The sequence below is a fragment of the Lepidochelys kempii genome, chromosome 7, assembly GCF_965140265.1.
Source record: "Lepidochelys kempii isolate rLepKem1 chromosome 7, rLepKem1.hap2, whole genome shotgun sequence".
Classification (NCBI taxonomy): domain Eukaryota; kingdom Metazoa; phylum Chordata; order Testudines; family Cheloniidae; genus Lepidochelys; species Lepidochelys kempii.
In genome coordinates this window covers 125,214,576-125,236,155 of record NC_133262.1, presented here as the reverse complement: position 1 = coordinate 125,236,155, position 21,580 = coordinate 125,214,576, and the positions used below count along the sequence as shown (strand labels likewise).

Below are 21,580 nucleotides of genomic sequence, written 5' to 3'. Positions count from 1 at the left end.
CGGATGGGATTAACACAAGGAAAAAGAATCCAGACAGAAAATGGTGCAGCCCTGCCCAGCATCCCTCCCCTCAAGGGACGACTCGGGCCCAGCCTGGCACTGCCCTCCCCACCCCCGAGGGACGACACAGAACCAGCCAGGTAACACCTGCCCCTGAAGCCCACGTGCCCCGTGCTCACTCCGGATACTGACTCTCGTTCACTGGGTTTTATTCCTAGATTCACACAGCTGGGAGTCGTGCAATGGGCCACGTTCCCATCCCCAGCCCAGCGCCCTTCCGCCCACCCCTCACGCCGAGGCCTCCGTCTCGCCAGGCTCCTGTGTCTCCAGTGCCTGCCGGGTGTCTGCCTGCCAGAGCTGCACCAGATCCGTGGGGGTCTTTCCTGCCTGTGAGGGGAGGGAGGGGGCAGAGAGTGAGATGAGCCAGGACCTCCTGCCCCATGTGACGGCAGCAGCAAGGAGCAGCCCAGCTGGGGCTGGGACGTGTGGGAGGTGCCGCGACCTGCCACCCTTCCATGAACTGCAATCCGGTGAGCCCCTTCTCCCAGTGCCGGGGCTCTGCCCCCCAAGAAGGAGAGCCCCCGCTGGCGACAGAAGCTCTTATCTGCGCTGTGTGATCCCACCACTGGGGCTGCCCCCTCCCCGCCCCCTCCAGCCCAGGCAGCAGCAGGGGGAGCTACTCACCAGGTTCTGGGCCATCAGGTCCGCCCCGCACAGGATCAGCATCTTAATGATCTTGTAGCGGTTGAGCCGCACGGCGTCATGCAGCGCGCTGTCCCCCTCCTGCACGGGACAGAGCACACGGGCGTCACAGGGAACCCCCATCCTGCAGCCCCACCGTGGGACTAGTGCGGCTCCCCTCCCCCAAATGGAGCCCAGTCCGGCCTGGGGCAGGAAAGCAGAGCCCCGAGCACGTGGCTCCCACCCCACACCCGGCGCCATGGGACGGCGAGGGAGAGAATGGCGGGGCTGGGCCCCCCAAGGGCAGCAGTACCCAGTCTGCACGGGGCCAGCACGGCTTGGGGGGTGGGGTGTATGGGTGGGAGGATGCGACACTGGATGGAACGGGGGTGACCATTTAGAACGGTATCCGTACCGATATTACCACACTGCAGTGAATCCTAGACCAGATCTGCCACGTAAGGTATCAGTGAGAAAGGCTTGGGAGCAGGGGAGCGCAAACAGAAGTTTGTGGGAGGGCGACGTAACAGAGTGGCTACGGTTAGGAAGGGCCACATGGCCAGTGCCCACGCTGCTCCTGTCTCCTCCACCTGCGCCGGTGTCCAGACAGCGAACCGAACCATGGAGGCCTCCCCCCAGATCCTGGCGTGGACTTGCAGAGACCGTGGCGGGCGTTTCCCACTCTCAGAAAGCCAGGCTGGGGGGAGCGTCCAGTGCGAAAGGTGCCTGCTGGTGGAATCTCTCAGGAAGCAGGGGGAGAGGTACAGGAGGAGGTGGCTAGGCCGATGCGCATCCGTGCCCACAAGGAATTCATTGACAGTTTTCATATGGAGGCTTCCATGGCTGAGGACGCTATCCAGCTAGAGAGGACTGCGCACACCGCCGGGGGAGGAGGATATGGCTCTGTCACAGGGAGGACACTGGCTGCTGGTGACTTCCGGCAGCAGGCCGTGCCCCGTCCCTACTCCCAACCCACCCACCATGGTGATGGAAAACCGATATGCTGCCCTGGCAACGAGTGGTGAGGAATCGCCCCCAAAGGTGGAGGAGGAGAAGCCATGTACCCCCAAGGCTGGGAGGATCACAGCTGCCACGCCCAGGAGGAAACGAAGGGTAGTGGTGGTTGGAGACTCTCTTCTGAGGGGGACGGAGGCACCTGTCTGTTGCCCTGACATGGCATCCTGGGAGGTATGCTGCCTGCCAGGGGCCCGTATCTGAGACGTTACGGAGGGATTGTCGAGGATCATCCGTCCCTCTGACTCCTACCCCATGCTACTCCCATGCTACTCATCCATGTGGGCACAAATGATACTATGAGGTTTAACCCTCAGCAGATCCGAAGTGACTACAGGGCTCTGGGAGTAAGGGTGAGGGAGTTGGGAGCGCAGGTGCTGTTCTCTTCAGTCAAGGGTAGGGGCCCAGGCAAAGACGGATGCATCCTGGAGGTGAATGCCTGGCTGCGAGGATGGTGTCGCCAAGAAGGGTTTGGCTTCCTTGACCACGGGTTGCTGTTTCAGGAAGAAGGATGCTAATCAGAGATAGGCAGACCCCATCGAGGAAGGGGAAGAGCATTTTTGGTTACAGACTGGCTAACCTAGTGAGGAGGGCTTTAAATTAAGTTTGAAAGGGGCAGGTGACCAAAGCCCACAGGTACATGAAGAACATAGAGACCTGGGAGAAGGTTCTCAATTTGGGGGGAGCATGGGCTGTTATAGCAGAGATAAAGGAGAGACAAGACAGAACTTGGGGGCGGAAATCAAATCAGTATCTGAGATGTCTGTATACTGATGCAAGAAGTATGGGAAATAAGCAGGAAGAATTCGAAATGCTAGTAAATAAACACAACTATGACCTAGTTGGCATCATGGAGACTTGGTGGGATAATACACATGAATGTAATATTGGTATAGAAGGGTACAGCTTGCTGAGGAAGGACAGGCAGGGAAAAGGGAGGAGACGTTGCCACAGATATTAGAAACCTACACACTTGGACTGAGGTTGAGATGGGAATAGGAGACAGACTTGCTGAGAGGCTCTGGGTAAGGACATAAGGGGTACAAACCAAGGGTGATGTCATGGTCGGGGTCTACTACAGACCCGCTAGCCAGGAAGAAGAGGTGGGTGAGGCTTTTTTTAAACAACTAACAAAATCCTCCAAAGCCCGGGACTGGGTGGCGATGGGGGACTTGAACACCCAGACATCTGCTGGGAAAAACAACACAGCGGGGCACAGAATCTCCAACACGTTCTTGGAACGTGTTGGAGACAATTTTTTATTTCAGAAGGTGGAGACAGCTACTAGGGGAGAGGCTGTTCTAGGTTTGATTTTGACAAATAGGGAGGAACTGGTGGAGAATTTGAAAGTGGAAGGCAGCTTGGGTGAAACTGATCATGAAAAGATGAGATTCTAAGGAATGGTAAGAGGGAGAACAATAAAATAAAGACAATGGATTTCAAGAAGGGAGACTCAGCAAACTCAAGGGAGTTAGTAGGTAAAATCCCAGGGGAAGCAAGTCTAAGGGGAAAAACAATAGAAGACAGTTGGCAGTTTTTCAAAGCGACATTATTAAGGGCACAAGAGCAAACTATCCCACTGCGTAGGAAAGACAGGAAGTCTGGCCAGAGACCACCCTGGCTTAACCAGGAGATCCTCATGATCTAAAACTCAGAAATAAGAGTCCTACAAAAAGTGGAAACTAGGTCTGTCATAAATATAAAGGGAAGGGAACCACCTTTCTGTACACAGTGCTATAAAATCCCTCCTGGCCAGAGGCAAAACCCTTTCACCTGTAAAGGGTGAAGAAGCTAGGATAACCTCGCTGGCACCTGACCAAAATGACCAATGAGGAGACAAGATACTTTCCAAGCTGGGGGCGGGGGGGGGGAAACAAAGGTCCTCTCTGTCTGTGTGATGCTTTTGCCAGGACCAGAGCAGGAATGCAGGTCAGAACTCCTGTAAAGGGTTAGTAAGCAATCTAGTTAGATATGTGTTAGATTCTGTTTTGTTTAAATGGCTGATAAAATAAGTTGTGCTGAATGGAAAGTAGATTCCTGTTTTTGTGTCTTTTTGTAACTGAAGGTTTAGCCTAGAGGGATTCTCTATGTTTTGAATCTGATTACCCTGTAAGATATTTACCATCCTGATTTTACAGAGGTGATTCTTTTACTTTTTCTTTAATTAAAATTCTTCTTTTAAGAACCTGATTGCTTTTTCATTGTTCTTAAGATCCAAGGGTTTGGGTCTGTGTTCACCTATGCAAATTGGTGAGGATTTTTACCAAGCCTTCTCCAGGAAAGGGGGTGTAGGGCTTGGGGGGATATTTTTGGGGGAAGACGTCTCCAAATGGACTCTTTCCCTGTTCTTTGTTTAACATGCTTGGTGGTGGCAGCATAGGGTTCAAGGGCAAGGCAAAGTTTGTACCTTGAGGAAGTTTTTAACCTAAGCTGGTAAGAATAAGCTTAGGGGGTCCTTCATGCAGGTCCCCACATCTGTACCCTAGTGTTCAGAGTGGGGAAGGAACCTTGACAAGGTCAAATTACAAAGGATGAATATAAATAAATAATACAAGTATGTAGGGACAAAATTGGAAAGGCCAAGGCACAAAACAAGATAAAACTAGCTAGAGACATAAAGGATGACAAGAAAACATTCTACAAATACATTAGAAGCAAGAGGAAGACCAAGGACAGGGTAGGCCTGTTACTCAATGATGGAGGGAAAATAATAACAGAAATTGTAGAAATGGCAGATGTGCTTAATGACTTCTTCGTTTCAGTTTTCACCAAGAAGGTTGGTGGTGATTGGACATCTAACCGTGAATGCTGGTGAAAATGAGGTCGGATCAGAAGAGGCTAAAATAGGGAAAGAACAAGTTAAAAATTACTTCGACAAGTTAGATGTCTTCAAGTCACCAGGGCCTGATGAAATCATAGAATCATAGAATATCAGGGTTGGAAGGGACCCCAGAAGGTCATCTAGTCCAACCCCCTGCTCAAAGCAGGACCAATTCCCAGTTAAATCATCCCAGCCAGGGCTTTGTCAAGCCTGACCTTAAAAACCTCTAAGGAAGGAGATTCTACCACCTCCCTAGGTAACGCATTCCAGTGTTTCACCACCCTCTTAGTGAAAAAGTTTTTCCTAATATCCAATCTAAACCTCCCCCACTGCAACTTGAGACCATTACTCCTCGTTCTGTCATCTGCTACCATTGAGAACAGTCTAGAGCCATCCTCTTTGGAACCCCCTTTCAGGTAGTTGAAAGCAGCTATCAAATCCCCCCTCATTCTTCTCTTCTGCAGGCTAAACAATCCCAGCTCCCTCAGCCTCTCCTCATAACTCATGTGTTCCAGTCCCCTAATCATTTTTGTTGCCCTTCGCTGGACTCTCTCCAATTTATCCACATCCTTCTTGAAGTGTGGGGCCCAAAACTGGACACAGTACTCCAGATGAGGCCTCACCAATGTCGAATAGAGGGGGACGATCACGTCCCTCGATCTGCTCGCTATGCCCCTACTTATACATCCCAAAATGCCATTGGCCTTCTTGGCAACAAGGGCACACTGCTGACTCATATCCAGCTTCTCGTCCACTGTCACCCCTAGGTCCTTTTCTGCAGAACTGCTGCCTAGCCATTCGGTCCCTAGTCTGTAGCTGTGCATTGGGTTCTTCCGTCCTAAGTGCAGGACCCTGCACTTATCCTTATTGAACCTCATCAGATTCCTTTTGGCCCAATCTTCCAATTGGTCTAGGTCCTTCTGTATCCTATCCCTCCCCTCCAGCGTATCTACCACTCCTCCCAGTTTAGTATCATCCGCAAATTTGCTGAGAGTGCAATCCACACCATCCTCCAGATCATTTATGAAGATATTGAATAAAACCGGCCCCAGGACCGACCCTTGGGGCACTCCACTTGATACCGGCTGCCAACTAGACATGGAGCCATTGATCACTACCCGTTGAGCCCGACAATTTAGCCAGCTTTCTACCCACCTTATAGTGCATTCATCCAGCCCATACTTCCTTAACTTGCTGACAAGAATACTATGGGAGACCGTGTCAAAAGCTTTGCTAAAGTCAAGAAACAATACATCCACTGCTTTCCTTTCATCCACAGAACCAGTAATCTCATCATAAAAGGCGATTAGATTAGTCAGGCATGACCTTCCCTTGGTGAATCCATGCTGGCTGTTCCTGATCACTTTCCTCTCATGCAAGTGCTTCAGGATTGATTCTTTGAGGACCTGCTCCATGATTTTTCCAGGGACTGAGGTGAGGCTGACTGGCCTGTAGTTCCCAGGATCTTCCTTCTTCCCTTTTTTAAAGATTGGCACTACATTAGCCTTTTTCCAGTCATCCGGGACTTCCCCGGTTCGCCATGAGTTTTCAAAGATAATGGCCAGTGGCTCTGCAATCACAGCCGCCAATTCCTTCAGCACTCTCGGATGCAACTCGTCCGGCCCCATGGACTTGTGCACGTCCAGCTTTTCTAAATAGTCCCTAACCGCCTCTATCTCCACAGAGGGCTGGCCATCTCTTCCGCATTTTGTGATGCCCAGCGCAGCAGTCTGGGAGCTGACCTTGTTAGTGAAAACAGAGGCAAAAAAAGCATTGAGTACATTAGCTTTTTCCACATCCTCTGTCACTAGGTTGCCTCCCTCATTCAGTAAGGGGCCCACACATTCCTTGGCTTTCTTCTTGTTGCCAACATACCTGAAGAAACCCTTCTTGTTACTCTTGACATCTCTGGCTAGCTGCAGCTCCAGGTGCGATTTGGCCCTCCTGATAACATTCCTACATGCCCGAGCAATATTTTTATACTCTTCCCTGGTCATATGTCCAACCTTCCACTTCTTGTAAGCTTCTTTTTTATGTTTAAGATCCGCTAGGATTTCACCATTAAGCCAAGCTGGTCGCCTGCCATATTTACTATTTTTTCGACTCATCGGGATGGTTTGTCCCTGTAACCTCAACAGGGATTCCTTGAAATACAGCCAGCTCTCCTGGACTCCTTTCCCCTTCAAGTTAGTCCCCCAGGGGATCCTGGCCATCCGTTCCCTGAGGGAGTCGAAGTCTGCTTTCCTGAAGTCCAGGGTCCGTATCCTGCTGCTTACCTTTCTTCCCTGCGTCAGGATCCTGAACTCAACCAACTCATGGTCACTGCCTCCCAGATTCCCATCCACTTTTGCTTCCCCCACTAATTCTACCCGGTTTGTGAGCAGCAGGTCAAGAAAAGCACCCCCCCTAGTTGGCTCCTCTAGCACTTGCGCCAGGAAATTGTCCCCTACGCTTTCCAAAAACTTCCTGGATTGTCTATGCACCGCTGTATTGCTCTCCCAGCAGATATCAGGAAAATTAAAGTCACCCATGAGAATCAGGGCATGCGATCTAGTAGCTTCCGTGAGCTGCCGGAAGAAAGCCTCATCCACCTCATCCCCCTGGTCCGGTGGTCTATAGCAGACTCCCACCACTACATCACTCTTGTTGCACACACTTCTAAACTTAATCCAGAGACACTCAGGTTTTTCTGCAGTTTCGTACTGGAGTTCTGAGCAGTCATACTGCTCCCTTACATACAGTGCTACTCCCCCACCTTTTCTGCCCTGCCTGTCCTTCCTGAACAGTTTATAACCATCCATGACAGTACTCCAGTCATGTGAGTTATCCCACCAAGTCTCTGTTATTCCGATCACGTCATAGTTCCTTGACATCACCAGGACCTCCAGTTCTCCCTGCTTGTTTCCAAGGCTTTGTGCATTTGTATATAAGCACTTGAGATAACCTGTTGATCGCCCCTCATTGCCAGTATGAGGCAGGAGCCCTCCCCTCACAGACATTCCTGCCTGTGCTTCCTCCCGGTATCCCGCTTTCCCACTTACCTCAGGGCTTTGGTCTCCTTCCCCCGGTGAACCTAGTTTAAAGCCCTCCTCACTAGGTTAGCCAGCCTGCTGGCAAAGATGCTCTTCCCTCTCTTCGTAAGATGGAGCCCATCTCTGCCCAGCACTCCTCCTTCATGGAACACCATCCCATGGTCAAAGAAACCAAAGCCTTCTCTCCGACACCATCTGCGTAGCCATTCGTTGACTTCCACGATTCGACGCTCCCTACCTAGGCCTTTTCCTTCCACGGGGAGGATGGACGAGAAATGCATCCTAGAATACTCAAGGAGCTGACTGAGGAGATATCTGAACCATTAATGATTATCTTTGAAAAGTCATGGAAGGCGGGAGAGATTCCAGAAGATTGGAAAAGGGCAAATCTAGTGCCCATCTACAAAAAGGGAAATAAGGACAACCCAGGGAATTACAGACCAATCAGCTTAACTTCAGTACCCAGAAAGATAATGGAGCAAATACTTAAGCAATCAATTTGCAAACATTTAGAAGATAATAAGGTGATAAGTAACAATCAGCATGGATTTGTCAAGAACAAATCGTGTCAAACCAACCTGATCGCTTTCTTTGATGGGTTACAAGCCTTGTGGATGGGGGGGAAGCACAGAGGTGGTATATCTTAACTTTAGTAAAGCTTTTGATACTGTCCCTCATGACCTTCTCATAAACAAACTAGGGAAATACAACCTAGATGGAGCTTGTCATAAATATAAAGGGAAGGCTAACCACCTTTAAATCCCTCCTGGCCAGAGGCAAAACCCCTTCACCTGTAAAGGGTTAAGAAGCTAGGATAACCTCGCTGGCACCTGACCAAAATGACCAATGAGGAGACAAGATACTTTCCAAGCTGGAGGCGCGGGAAACAAAGGTTCTCTCTGTCTGTGTGATGCTTTTGCCGGGACCAGAGCAGGAATGCAGGTCAGAACTCCTGTAAAGGGTTAGTAAGCAATCTAGTTAGATATGCGTTAGAGTCTGTTTTGTTTAAATGGCTGATAAAATAAGTTGTGCTGAATGGAATGTATATTCCTGCTTTTGTGTCTTTTTGTAACTGAAGGTTTAGCCTAGAGGGATCCTCTGTGTTTTGAATCTGATTACCCTGTAAGATATTTACCATCCTGATTTTACAGAGGTGATTCTTTTACTTTTTCTTTAATTAAAATTCTTCTTTTAAGAACCTGATTGCTTTTTCATTGTTCTTAAGATCCAAGGGTTTGGGTCTGTGTTCACCTATGCAAATTGGTGAGGATTTTTACCAAGCCTTCCCCAGGAAAGGGGGTGTAGGGCTTGGGGGGATATTTTTGGGGGAAGATGTCTCCAAATGGACTCTTTCCCTGTTCTTTGTGTAACACTTTGGTGGTGACAGCATTTAACCTAAGCTGGTAAGAATAAGCTTAGGGGGTCTCTCATGCAGGCCCCCACATCTGTACCCTAGAGTTCAGAGTGGGGAAGGAACCTTGACAGAGCTACTATAAGGTGGGTGCATAACTGGTTGGAAAACCGTTCCCAGAGAGTAGTTATCCATGGTTCACATTCATGCTGGAAGGACATAATGAGTGGGGTCCCACAGGGATCGGTTCTGGGTCCAGTTCTGTTCAATATCTTCATCAATATAGAGTACACTTATAAAGTTTGTGGATGATACTAAGCTGGGAGGGGTTGCCAGTGCTTTAAAGGATAGGATTAAAATTGAAAATGATCTGGACAAACTGGAGGAATGGTCTGAAGTAAATAGGATGAAATTCAATAAGGACAAATGCAAAGTACTCCACGTAGGAAGGAACAATCAGTTGCACACATACCAAATGGGAAATGACTGCCTGGGAAGGAGTACTGCAGAAAGGGACCTGAGGTTCATAGTGGACCACAAGCTAAATATGAGTCAACAGTGTAACACTGTTGCAAAAAAAGTGAACATCGTTCTGGGATTTTTTAGCAGGAGTGTTGTACGCAAGTCACGAGAAGTAATTCTTCCGCTCTACTCCGCGCTGATTAGGCCTCAACTGGAGCATTGTGTGCAGTTCTGGGCACCACATTTCAGGAAAGATGTGGACAAACTGGAGAGGGTCCAGAGAAGAGTAACAAAAATGATTAAAGGTCTAGAAAACATGAGCTCTGAGGGAAGATGGAAAAAATTGGGTTTGTTTAGTCTGGTGAAGAGAAGACTGAGAGGGGACATGAGAACAGTTTTCAAGTATGTAAAAGGTTGTTACAAGGAGGAGGGAGAAGAATTGTTCTCCTTAACCTCTGAGGCTAGGACGAGAAGCAATGGGCTTAAATTGCAGCAAGGGAGGTTTAGGTTGGACATTAGGAAAAACTTCCTAACTATCAGCGCGGTTAAGCCCTGGGATAAATTGCCTGGGGAGGTCATGGTGTCTCGGAGTCCCCGGGCGATGCTCTGGAGCTGCTCCCTAGGAAGCCAGGCAGGACTCTGGGGAAGTCTCCTTTCCGTGAGCAGCCTGTCTGCAGGACACACAGCTCACCCAGCTTCCACCTTCCTGGGTCTGACCTCGGAGCATTCAGCATCCTCTGCCCCTCCGTGCACTTCCCACAGCGAGTCCGCTCAGGCGGGGTCCTGGGGAAGCCAGAGGGTCCGCTGAAACTGAGGCACCCCACAACATTCAGAGGAAACATTAAGAACAGTCCCGCTTCGTCACATGTGGAATCTCCATCAGTTGAGATTTTTAAGAGCAGGCTGGACAAACACCTGTCAGAAATGGTCTGGATAATACTTAGTCCTGCCACGAGTGCAGGGGACTGGACCAGACGACCTCTCGAGGTCCCTTCCAGTCCTATGATTTGCTAAGCATGATAAACTTGTTTATATGTTGGTATCACCTTTGTACCGTGAGTTAAAGTGTGTGCTATATCTATATGTCCAACCTGTGCTGGGCCTGGCTGACACCCCCAGACAGACTGGCATCAGCACTATCCAGCCTGCTGGATGGCCCATCAAGAGCAATCAGCTGAACAATGAGCCCACTGAGAGAAGCCAGGGTCTACTGAGCCAGGGACAGGTAGGGACATGCCTGTGCACAGGGGACTCCAAGAGCTTTTCCATGCCCATGTGCTCCGACCTTGTGTCTGGGACAAAGGATGTACAAGCCACGTGGCAAAGGACATAAAAGGCGGCTGCATCTTCTCCATTTTGTCTTCAATCCTGTTTCCCATCTCTGGAGCAACTTCTCTACAAACTGAGGCTCTGAACAAAGGACTGACTGAGCCGTCCAAACTCTGGGTGTGTTCCAGAGGGACTGTACAAGCCAGCAAACTCACCAAGGCTGCTAAGAACCCGATCTATGGACTCTGAAGTCGTACATATGGATCTGACTGCTTTGATCGTTGAACAACTCTTTTCCCGTTCTTTTCGTTTGTAATAAACCTTTAGTTTTAGGTTTAAAGGCTTGGCTGGCAGCTTGGGATTGTGGGTCAGATCCAAACCAGCGTTGCTCTGGGAACGTGGTGGCTGGCCCTTCTGGGTTCAGAAGGACATTTTGTATAAGTAAGCAGAGTTTCTAAGGTTTCAGAGTAGCAGCCGTGTTAGTCTGTATGCGCAAAAAGAAAAGGAGGACTTGTGGCACCTTAGAGACTAACCAATTTATTTGGGCATAAGCTTTCGTGAGCTGCAGCTCACTTCATCGGATGCAGAGTTTCTAAGTAATTTCTCACTTTACTGAACCAGTTTGCTGATTGGGAGCCAGAGAACTGGAATGCAATAAAGGGTCCTGGGTGATTTCTTTTTTCAGCTTCTTGATAACTAGTGAGGGGGTTCAGGGGCACAGTCTGGGACTGGTTGGTGAATCTAACTTCGGTGTGAACCACCAGTTTGGGGGGAATCTGCTCCCCTTTTGCAGCCTGCCCTGACCTCAGCATTTTCAGTGTGGGCTGCGCTAGAAACCCCAGTCACAGGAGGGTGAGGGGATGCATACCTGGTGCTGGGGGTGCCAGACACCCGTGGGTACGAGCGTTGCTACGTGGGGCTCTTACCCTGTCCCGGGAGTTGACATCCACCCCTGAGTTGATCAAATGCTCCACGATATCAGTCTGCCCAGTTCGGGTCGCCACATGCAGGGGGGTGCTCATGAGCTGAGTACGGCAAAGGGGGGGCACCTGCCATTAGCTCCCCGCTGGTTTAAAATAATTAATCCAGACAGCCAAATGCTGTAGCCTCATTGCTACCCCCCATCTCTGCTCTATCCCCCACCCCCATAGCCCCGCCCCCCACCCCTACTCACCTGCCACAACCCTGCCCCCACCCTGCATCCACGCACCTCAGCCCTGCCCCCTTACTTCTCCCTCACCTCTACCCACCCACCACAGCCCTGCTCGCACCCCACACCCACTGCCCCCCACAGCCACAGCCCTGCCCCCCCATTCACCCACCTCGGCCCTGCCCCCGATACGTACTGCCAGACAGTCCCCCTCCACCACTACCCTCCCGTCTCCCGCCACTGCTGTATGCCAGCCATAGCTCTCTCCCCCCCCCGAGTGCTGCCATGGCCCCCCAGCCCCCACCTTATCTTTCAGGTTGAGGTCAGCGCCCCGGTCCTGCAGAAGCTTCACGGCGCCCAGGTGCCCCCCCCGGCAGGCCCAGTGCATGGCCGTGCAGTCCAGCTGCACAACCAAGAGACTCCGGTCAGGACGGTAGCAGCAACACCCGCACCCCCAGCTCCCCGCCCTGCGCCCCACACTGCCCACCCTCCAGTCCCTCTGCCAGCGGGTGGCGCTCACCCCCCCGCCCAGGAGCCAGAGGGGTTCGGGGTCGGGGAGGGGGAGCAGAAAGAGCCCAGCAGCTCAGGGCAGGGGTGGTGCTTGGGGGGGTTGTGGGGGCTATAGCCCCCTCCAACATTTGCCTTAGCCCCCCAGCTCTGAAGGCAGAGCAGAGATTGGTGGCTGCCGGCAGGCGCCCAGCTCCAGCAGCAGCGCGGGAGTAAGCCCAGGTGGGGGCCGGGGAGCCCGAGAGCAGCCCCTGCCCCTGCCCGTGGGGCGCAGCGTGCCCATCCCCTGGAACTGCAGGAGCAGCCCGCACTGCACTGGGGCATGTGGGGTAGGGGACTGGAGGCTCCACCCCCTCCAGCGGCTGGGGAAGTCCCTGCAGTGGGGCAGGATGTGCATGGGCAGCAGCCTCGCACGCTGGTTTGGGGTCTGAGTCGAGGTGTGAACAGCCGGGGTTGGCGTCACCACGTCTCCCATGTCCCTGCATCAGCTGTGCAGAGGAAGGGGTGTATGCCGTGCAGTGGCTGGGTCTGTCTGGCCGCCCCACATCCTCCGCCCCACTGTGGCTCCTCTGATGCCCCTGATCCTGGATGGATTGGCCGGAGTGCAGACCCGGTGCCAGGCCTGGTGCTGCCCAAACTGGGCACATCACTGCTTCGCGGGCAGGGAGAGCGCCCGTCTCACCCGGTCTCGGAAGTCCACGGTGGCGCCGTGGTCCAGCAGCCTCTCCAGGATCTCCATGTGCCCTTCCAGCGAGGCGCGGTGCAGGGCTGTCCGGTGGAACTGGGGCAGGAGGCAGCAAAGACGTAGGTGTCAAAAGGACTCCCAGCCAGCGCTGCTGCACCACCCTGGGCAGCCACAGCCACCAGCCCTCCCAAGAGCAAGCCACGGGTCTCGCCCCAGGGACCCGGCCTGCTCGGTGTTTGGGACGGGCCAGCAGGGCTCCGAGAGCCCTCTGCCCTGTTCCTGGGCATGTCCGGGGTCGGCTGGGCGAGGCACCGTCTCCAGGGAGGATGGCTTTCTCCGGGAGATGCCTGGGAAGAGGGGGTGCCCCAGCCCAGCCATCCAAGGTCCATCTGGGGAAGGCTTGACCCCTGGTATCTAGGTGCCAACAGACCCAAATTAACCAGCATGCCCTCGGTGCCCTGGCACAGGGCACCCATCCCAAGGGCCCCCCCAACCACCGGATTTGGGCGGGTGGCGTTGTGACCTGGCACACTGGGTCACAGCACAACTCAGGTTTCGACTCGACAGCCCTTCATCAAGGGGGGACTGGGCCAGATTGGGGCCCCTCCCCAGTTTCCATAGTCCTCAGAGCCCCAGCGTTCTCGACTCCAGCACTGGATGCCCAAGGGGGCTGTTGGGGGGCTGGGCTGGCTGTGGGGGTGGAGGGGCCTGGACTGGGCACTGCCCACTGGCTGGAGCCTGCTTGCGCAGGTTTGCCGGGGGGGCGAGGGATGGGGAGGGACGTTACCTCATCACAGGTGTCAGGGGAGCCCCCGTCCCCCAGGAACGTCTCAATGACACGGATCTTGCCCTGCACAGCTGCCCTCAGGAACGTCTCCTCCTCCACGGGGCCCACCTGCAGGGTGGATGGGACAGCAGCTCAAGGGGTCTGTGTGCCCCATGTGGGGAGCTCCACGAACCTGGCCCCAGAGCCCCTGCCTCACAGGGGAGGATGCCAGCTCCATGGCCCTCGCCCCAGAGCCCCTGCCCCAGAGGAGCTCTGACTGGGAGGGGGCTTTTCTGTGGGGTGGCCACCATCTTGGTCAACAACACGGATCTGCTGGGCCCCCCAGCCAGGATGGCACAGACCCACATCCTCCCGGGACCCTCCCCTCCCCCCTTACAATCTCCTCGGGCTCCGGCTCGGGCTCCGGTGCCGCCTTCTCCACCCTGCGCTTCCGGCGCGTCTTGCGCAGCTCGAAGAGGTACTGGATGCCGCCCACGTGGATGATCTCCCGGCGCAGGTCCAGCGAGCTCGTCCGCTCCCGCCCCTGGCCCTGCGGAGACGGGGCAGAGCCACGCTGGAGCCTCTGGGGAGAGCCCTGCCAGGGCACCGGACTCCTGGGTCCCTCCCCGGCAGCGCCCATTCCCTGGCTTTAAACAAGCAGGATGTGGGATACCCCCAACCTGTCCCCCCCACAGACTCCCTGGTTCCCATCTGCCTGGCCCCTGGTCCTGACCCCCAACCCTCTCCACAGACCCCCTGGTCCTGACCCCCATCTGCCTGGCCCCTGGTCCTGACCCCCAACCCTCTCCACAGACCCCACTGGTCCTGACCCCCATCTGCCTGGCCCCTGGTCCTGATCCCCAACCCTCCGCACAGACTCTCTGGTCCTGACCCCCATCTGCCTGGCCCCTGGTCCTGACCCCCAACCCTCTCCACAGACCCCCTGGTCCTGACCCCCATCTGCCTGGCCCCTGGTCCTGATCCCCAACCCTCCACACAGACTCTCTGGTCCTGTCCCCCATCTGCCTGGCCCCTGGTCCTGATCCCCAACCCTCCGCACAGACTCTCTGGTCCTGACCCCAACCCAGACCCCCTGATCCTGACCCCCAACCCACCCCCCACAGATCTCCTGACTCCCCACTGCCTGGCCCTTCCCTGGCCTCTTAACAATCAACCTGTAACGACATGGGGGGGTTTCTTGGTTGTTCCTTGTTTCCTATGGGGGGCTTTCTGGGTTGCATGCAGAGGGGGTGGGAAGCAGTGTTACTGGTTTAACGAGGGGATGGGAGAGGGAGTTTGTTGTTCCAGAGGACCGGCCAGAGAACGGGGGACCCAGCCGATGGCCTGGAGCATGGAGACCCCAGCGACTGGCGACCTGGGGACCCAGCTCAGTGGCAGCCGGTTCTGGCCAGCGGGAGAACAAGGGCTGTGAAGAGAGAACCCCCGGGACCTGACCAGTTGGTCCAGCCAGAGGGGCAAGAGGGCAGACGAGAGGAGAGGGGCCCAGGCGACCCGGTTTCCTGTTTACCTGGAGGGAAGACAATGGACAGAGGGGGGCTTGGGGCCGGTGACATCAGATGCCCAGCTGGGAAGCAGGGGGGCTCTGGGCTGGAGGGAGGGAGCAGGCAGAGCCCCCCTGGATGCAGGGGAGATTTGAATGTGCTGTGCTGAGGGAGGCCAGGCCTGAGATCATGCGAGTTTCCCATGTTGTGTTCAATGCTCAATAAACCTCCTGTTTTATGCTGGCTGAGAGTCACTCCTGTCTAGAGAACAGGGTTGCATCGTCCCCTTCGGGGGGTGAAGGCCCCGTGGGTCCAGAGCAAGTGGACTCCCTGAGGGGCCCACGGCGAGAGAAAGGCGTGCTAAGGCTCAGAGAGGTGTGGCTCCAGGAGGTGGAGGGGCTTAACCCCGACAGAGAGTGGACCCCCGGGAGAAGGGCTGTCTCACTGAAAGGGGCACCCCGCCATGGACCACACGGGGCCAAGAGTGGGCACGATCGGTGAGTCCGTGACACCCAACCCCTGGCCCCTCATCAATCCCTCAGCCCTGATCCCTCCCAGAATGCCTGCTCCAGCCCCCAACCAGGAAACCCCTGCACCATCACGCACTGCCCAGCCCCCAACGGCCGACCCCCCCATCACAGACTGCCCGACCCCAGTCCCAGCAGAGGGAAGCCATGTGGGGCGGCGCTGTCATCTGTGTTTAACAGCTGGCCTGGGCCAGGTGTCTGGCAGGCTGCTGAGGGGGTTCCTGCCCAGCACCCCGGGGGCAGTGAACCAGGGGCTTGGTGCTGGCCCTGTGCCCCACACTCCATGGGGGAGTGAGGAATGGATTCAAGGTGCAGAGACCAGCCCCAGCCAGCCAGGCCTGTTGGGGGCATCAGCCTAGAACAGCCCAGCCCAGCCCCGGTGGGGCTCTGCACGCACAGGGGCTGCCCACACGGCCCCAGTGCAGGGGCAGGGCCTCCCACACAGCACTGCCAGCCTGCCCCCGGGTCTGGCCGGCCCCTGCCCCTCATGCCGCTGGCTGGGCCCTCTGGCTGGGGCTGCCTCCCGAATACCGTAGGTTCCCCCTCTGCACCACGTCGGCCCCGCTCCATCTGGCCTGGACCCAGCCTGCAGCTCCGGACACGGGTGCCCAGGGGGAGGTGACGAGCCCAGACGTGGGGCCAGTTCCCTGCTGACCCCCAGTGCCAATGCAGGCAGCGTGTGGTGGGGGCCGCAGCCAGGGTAACCCCTCAGTGCCCAGCCCTGCACCTTCCTGGCCCAGTCTGATGGGTGGGGCTGGGGCAGGAAAGGGTTAACAGTGCAAGCCAGACAGGCTGTGGGGGGCTGCAGGGCTCGCTGTGCTGGTGAGGGGGTGAGGCTGCCAGGGTCTGGCTGTGATGCCCCCGGCAGGGCAGGCCAAGCCCGCGTACCTTGAGCCCCTCGATGCCCCAGTGAACGGGGCCGCGGCGCTTCTCGTCCTCCAGCCCCGGCGTGTCCATTCTCGCCACCGCCGGCGGCATCTCGGGGGCCTGGCTCTTGCGCCGCTGTGAAGCCAAGCAGAAAAGCCGGCAGGGTGAGGGCCAGGCCCCGGCCTGCCCCCCCACAGCCCCTCAGGAGTCCATCCCCTGCCTCCCTTGGCATTCGGCCCAGGCCCCCTCCCGCCACAGCCCCGGTACCCACATGGGCACTGCACGGGGTTTAGCCTGAGTTGCCAAGGGCAACAGCTTAATCTCTGGGCACTTCCAGCCCTGGCGGCCCCATAACAGACCAGGAGGTGGGGCTGGCGTCCTCATGGACACGCCCCATTGATCTGGGTCTGCTCACTCCCTGTGGCCAGCCCCAAAGGCTCGTCTCCCCGAGGGCCCCTCCCAGGATCCCCCAGGCCTGGGGCCCACCCCGAGCAGGGGCGACCCCATGCCTGCACTTGCCATGGGCCTGACTCCCCCCCCACTGCACCCCACAGCCCATGCTGGTGCCCTGTACCCTACGCCCTCCCATTTCAAGAGCGTCCGAACGCCCTACCTGGGGCAGGGCCTTACGGCCTCCCTGCCCACCGCATGGCACGCGCCCAACGTCAGCCCTGCACGGGGTGCCCGGCCCCTGGCTGCCCGCCGAGCACAGGCCCAGGCACGGGGCCAGCGCAGACGGAGGCGTTTCCCCAGTCGGTGAGTCTGGGCGGTTACCGAACCCAGGCGCCCTGAGCCCATGGTGATGGGCGCAGGTTCGGGTGTGGCACCCAATCGTAATGCAGCCCTGCGGAGAGCCTGGCCCCTGGGGCCCAGCCCGGCTCCAGGCGCCGCCCGTGACCCCCAGCCCAGCCCTGCTCCAGGCGCCCCCCCGTCACCCCCAGCCCAGCCCCGCTCCAGGCGCCCCCCCTGTCACCCCCAGCCCGGCCCCGCTCCAGGCGTCCCCCCCGTCCCCCCCAGCACAGCCCCGCTCCAGGAGCCCCCCCGTCCCCCCCAGCCCAGCCCCGCTCCAGGAGCCCCCCCATCACCCCCAGCCCAGTCCCGCTCCATGCCCCCCCGTCACCCCCAGCCCAGTCCCGCTCCAGGCGCCCCGCCTGTCACCCCCAGCCCAGCCCCGCTCCATGCCCCCCCGTCACCCCCAGCCCAGCCCCGCTCCAGGCGCCCCGCCTGTCACCCCCAGCCCAGCCCCGCTCCAGGCGTCCCCCCGTCCCCCCCAGCACAGCCCCGCTCCATGCCCCCCCGTCACCCCCAGCCCAGCCCCGCTCCAGGCGCCCCCCGTCACCCCCAGCCCAGCCCCGCTCCAGGCGCCCCCCGTCACCCCCAGCCCAGCCCTGCTCCAGGCGCCCCCCCGTCACCCCCAGCCCAGCCCCGCTCCAGGCGCCCCGCCTGTCACCCCCAGCCCAGCCCCGCTCCAGGAGCCCCCCCATCACCCCCAGCCCAGCCCCGCTCCATGCCCCCCCGTCACCCCCAGCCCAGTCCCGCTCCAGGCGCCCCGCCTGTCACCCCCAGCCCAGCCCCGCTCCATGCCCCCCCGTCACCCCCAGCCCAGTCCCGCTCCAGGCGCCCCGCCTGTCACCCCCAGCCCAGCCCCGCTCCAGGCGTCCCCCCCGTCCCCCCCAGCACAGCCCCGCTCCATGCCCCCCCGTCACCCCCAGCCCAGCCCCGCTCCAGGCGCCCCCCGTCACCCCCAGCCCAGCCCCGCTCCAGGCCCCCCCCCGTCACCCCCACCCAGCCCCGCTCCAGGCCCCCCCCGTGACCCCCACCCAGCCCCGCTCCAGGCCCCCTTTGCCCTCCAGCTCGCCCACCCAGGGTCTCACCTCCTGCTCCTCCAGGTTCTGGTCAACCAGCGCTGTGGCCCACGTCACGCCCTGCTCCATGGGTGCCCGGCCAGCGGCTCCTCTCTGGGGCAGGGACGCTGGCTGTGCCCTGGAGCCGCCTGGGGCCCCGGCCCAGCGCACGCTGCGGTGGGGGGCTCCGTGGCTCCCGCGGTTTATGCACTGCTGCTCCTCCGCCCCAAGGCCCCAGGGAGCCGACACGTGCCCGGCCCACGCGACCCGGGAGCCTTTGTCATGAGCTCACCCGGCTGCATTCTCAGCCCTGCTGCCCGGGGTCACCTTCACCCAGCGCCTGGCCCCGGTGCCGCGCCCCACCCACTGGGCCGCGCAGAGGGGGACTGGGTGCTGCTCTGTGGGGAGCCGGGAGACTCCTGGGCAGGCCGGGTCGCACGGGGGGCTCTGTGGGGCGGGGGCCTTGGCTGGCCCTCTGCCAGGACCCCCAGCAGTCTGGGCAGGGGGGCACTTTGTTCCGTTCCCACACCTGACCTCACGTCGCTCCCCCCAGCCAGAGCCCCCCGGACCCTGGGGTTATTTCCGTGTGACGGGGCCAGCTCCACGGTGCCCTGGGTGCCCCGCAGCCGCCGGCTGCCCCAGGCGGGCGCCACGTGAGAACGGGCAGCGTCTGTGCCCCTGGGCCCGGCTGGGGGGCTGGGGATGCTTTGGCTGCTTTGAGGGATGAGCTCAGGAGCTGCTGGCTCTGCGCACAAAGCTCAGACACAGCCCAGCCCGGGACGCGCTGCCCAGCCTGTGCCCCCCGTCCCCACCCCCCCGGCCTGTGCCCCCCTGGCCTGTGCCCCCCGGCCTGTGCCCCGCCCCTTGGCCTGTGCCGCCATCCCCCCGGCCTGTGCCCCCGTCCCCATCCCTCTGGCCTGTGCCCCGCCTCCTGGCCTGTGCCCCCATCCCTGCCCCAGCCCCCCGGCCTGTGCTCCCCCGGCCTGTGCCCCCATCCCCACCCCCTTGGCCTGTGCCGCCATCCCCGCCCCATCCCCCCGGCCTGTGCCCCCATCCCCACCCCCCTGGCCTGTGCCCCCCTGGCCTGTGCCCCCCAGCCTGTGCCCCCCCCTTGGCCTGTGCCGCCATCCCCGCCCCATCCCCCCAGCCTGTGCCCCCATCCCCACCCCCCTGGCCTGTGCCCCCCTGGCCTGTGCCCCCCAGCCTGTGTCCTGCCCCTTGGCCTGTGCCGCCATCCCCGCCCCATCCCCCCAGCCTGTGCTCCCATCCCCACCCCCCTGGCCTGTGCCCCCCAGCCTGTGCCCCGCCCCTTGGCCTGTGCCGCCATCCCCGCCCCATCCCCCCAGCCTGTGTCCCCATCCCCACCCCCCCGGCCTGTGCCCCCCAGCCTGTGCCCTGCCCCTTGGCCTGTGCCGCCATCCCCACCCCATCCCCCCGGCCTGTGCCCCGCCCCCTGGCCTGTGCCCCCATCCCTGCCCCAGCCCCCCGGCCTGTGCTCCCCCGGCCTGTGCCCCCATCCCCACCCCCTTGGCCTGTGCCGCCATCCCCGCCCCATCCCCCCGGCCTGTGCCCCCATCCCCACCCCCCCGGCCTGTGCCCCCCTGGCCTGTGCCCCCCGGCCTGTGCCCCGCCCCTTGGCCTGTGCCGCCATCCCTGCCCCAGCCCCCCGGCCTGTGCTCCCCCGGCCTGTGCCGCCATCCCCGCCCCATCCCCCCGGCCTGTGCCCCCATCCCCACCCCCCCGGCCTGTGCCCCCCTGGCCTGTGCCCCCCAGCCTGTGCCCCGCCCCTTGGCCTGTGCCGCCATCCCTGCCCCATCCCCCCGGCCTGTGCCCCCGTCCCCATCCCTCTGGCCTGTGCCCCGCCCCTTGGCCTGTGCCGCCATCCCTGCCCCAGCCCCCCGGCCTGTGCTCCCCCGGCCTGTGCCCCCATCCCCACCCCCTTGGCCTGTGCCGCCATCCCTGCCCCATCCCCCCGGCCTGTGCCCCCATCCCCACCCCCCCGGCCTCTGCCCCCCGTCCCCACCCCCCCGGCCTGTGCCCCCCTGGCCTGTGCCCCCCGGCCTGTGCCCCGCCCCTTGGCCTGTGCCGCCATCCCCGCCCCATCCCCCTAGCCTGTGCCCCCATCCCCACCCCCCCGGCCTGTGCCCCCCGTCCCCACCCCCCCGGCCTGTGCCCCGCCCCCTGGCCTGTGCCGCCATCCCCGCCCCATCCCCCCAGCCTGTGCCCCCATCCCCACCCCCCCGGCCTGTGCCCCCCTGGCCTGTGCCCCCCAGCCTGTGCCTCGCCCCTTGGCCTGTGCCGCCATCCCCGCCCCATCCCCCCAGCCTGTGCCCCCATCCCCACCCCCCCGGCCTGTGCCCCCCTGGCCTGTGCCCCCCAGCCTGTGCCCCGCCCCTTGGCCTGTGCCGCCATCCCCGCCCCATCCCCCCGGCCTGTGCCCCCGTCCCCATCCCTCTGGCCTGTGCCCCGCCCCCTGGCCTGTGCCCCCATCCCTGCCCCAGCCCCCCGGCCTGTGCCCCGCGGCCTGTGCCCCCATCCCTGCACCCCCCAGCCTGTGCCTCCCCCAGCCTGTGCCCCTGTCCCCATCCCCCCGGCCTGTGCCTCCCCCAGCCTGTGCCCCCATCCCCACCCCCTTGGCCTGTGCCGCCATCCCCGCCCCATCCCCCCGGCCTGTGCCCCCGTCCCCATCCCTCTGGCCTGTGCCCCGCCCCCTGGCCTCTGCCCCCATCCCTGCCCCAGCCCCCCAGCCTGTGCCCCCCTGGCCTGTGCCTCCCCCGGCCTGTGCCCCGTCCCCCAGCCTGTGCCCCCGTCCCCATCCCCCCGGCCTGTGCCCCTGTCCCCGCCCCACCCCCCCAGACTGTGCCCCCCCCGGCCTGTGCACCTGTCCCCATCCCCCCGGCCTGTGCCCCCCCGGCCTGTGCCCCCGTCCCCGCCCCACCCCCCCGGCCTCTGCCCCGCCCCCCCAGCCTGTGCCCCCGTCCCCCCGGCCTGTGCCCCCCTGGCCTGTGCCCCCATCCCCCCCCACCCCTTCCGGCCTGTGCCCCCGTCCCCATCCCCCCGGCCTGTGCCCCCCCAGGCCTGTGCCCCACCCCCTGGCCTGTG

At 59.9% G+C, this 21,580-nt stretch overlaps 1 protein-coding gene across 3 annotated transcripts; it reads right to left on the bottom strand.

Annotated features, from left to right (window-relative positions):
- Nucleotides 1-228: 228 nt before the first annotated feature.
- Nucleotides 229-18,783, bottom strand: ANKRD2 (ankyrin repeat domain 2). 3 transcript variants are annotated; one of them, XM_073354988.1, is made up of 9 exons: nt 18,509-18,783; nt 16,656-16,817; nt 14,136-14,288; nt 13,760-13,867; nt 12,970-13,068; nt 12,085-12,183; nt 11,557-11,655; nt 685-783; nt 229-387 (listed from the first exon to the last, which is right to left on the bottom strand). In XM_073354988.1, the coding sequence occupies exons 1-9, from the start codon at nt 18,566-18,568 to the stop codon at nt 289-291; spliced, it is 978 nt and encodes a 325-aa protein (XP_073211089.1). In that variant the 5' UTR covers nt 18,569-18,783; the 3' UTR covers nt 229-288. The 3 variants fall into 3 exon arrangements, with proteins under 3 accessions (XP_073211089.1, XP_073211090.1, XP_073211091.1); XM_073354989.1 differs by having other exon boundaries at nt 16,656-16,769; XM_073354990.1 differs by lacking the exon at nt 229-387 and having other exon boundaries at nt 690-783; nt 11,499-11,655.
- Between the last annotated feature and the right edge of the window lie 2,797 nt (nt 18,784-21,580).

Bases quoted from the DNA above. Each gene is read 5' to 3' on its own strand.
- ANKRD2 (XM_073354988.1), bottom strand. From the start codon at position 18,568: ATGGAGCAGGGCGTGACGTGGGCCACAGCGCTGGTTGACCAGAACCTG. The intron at 16,818-18,508 runs GTGAGACCCTGG...GTGGGGGGGCAG, and splicing joins AGAACCTGGAGGAGCAGGAG to GCCGGGGCCTGGCCCTCACC. The intron at 13,868-14,135 runs GTAAGGGGGGAG...TCCACCCTGCAG, and splicing joins AGCCGGAGCCCGAGGAGATT to GTGGGCCCCGTGGAGGAGGA.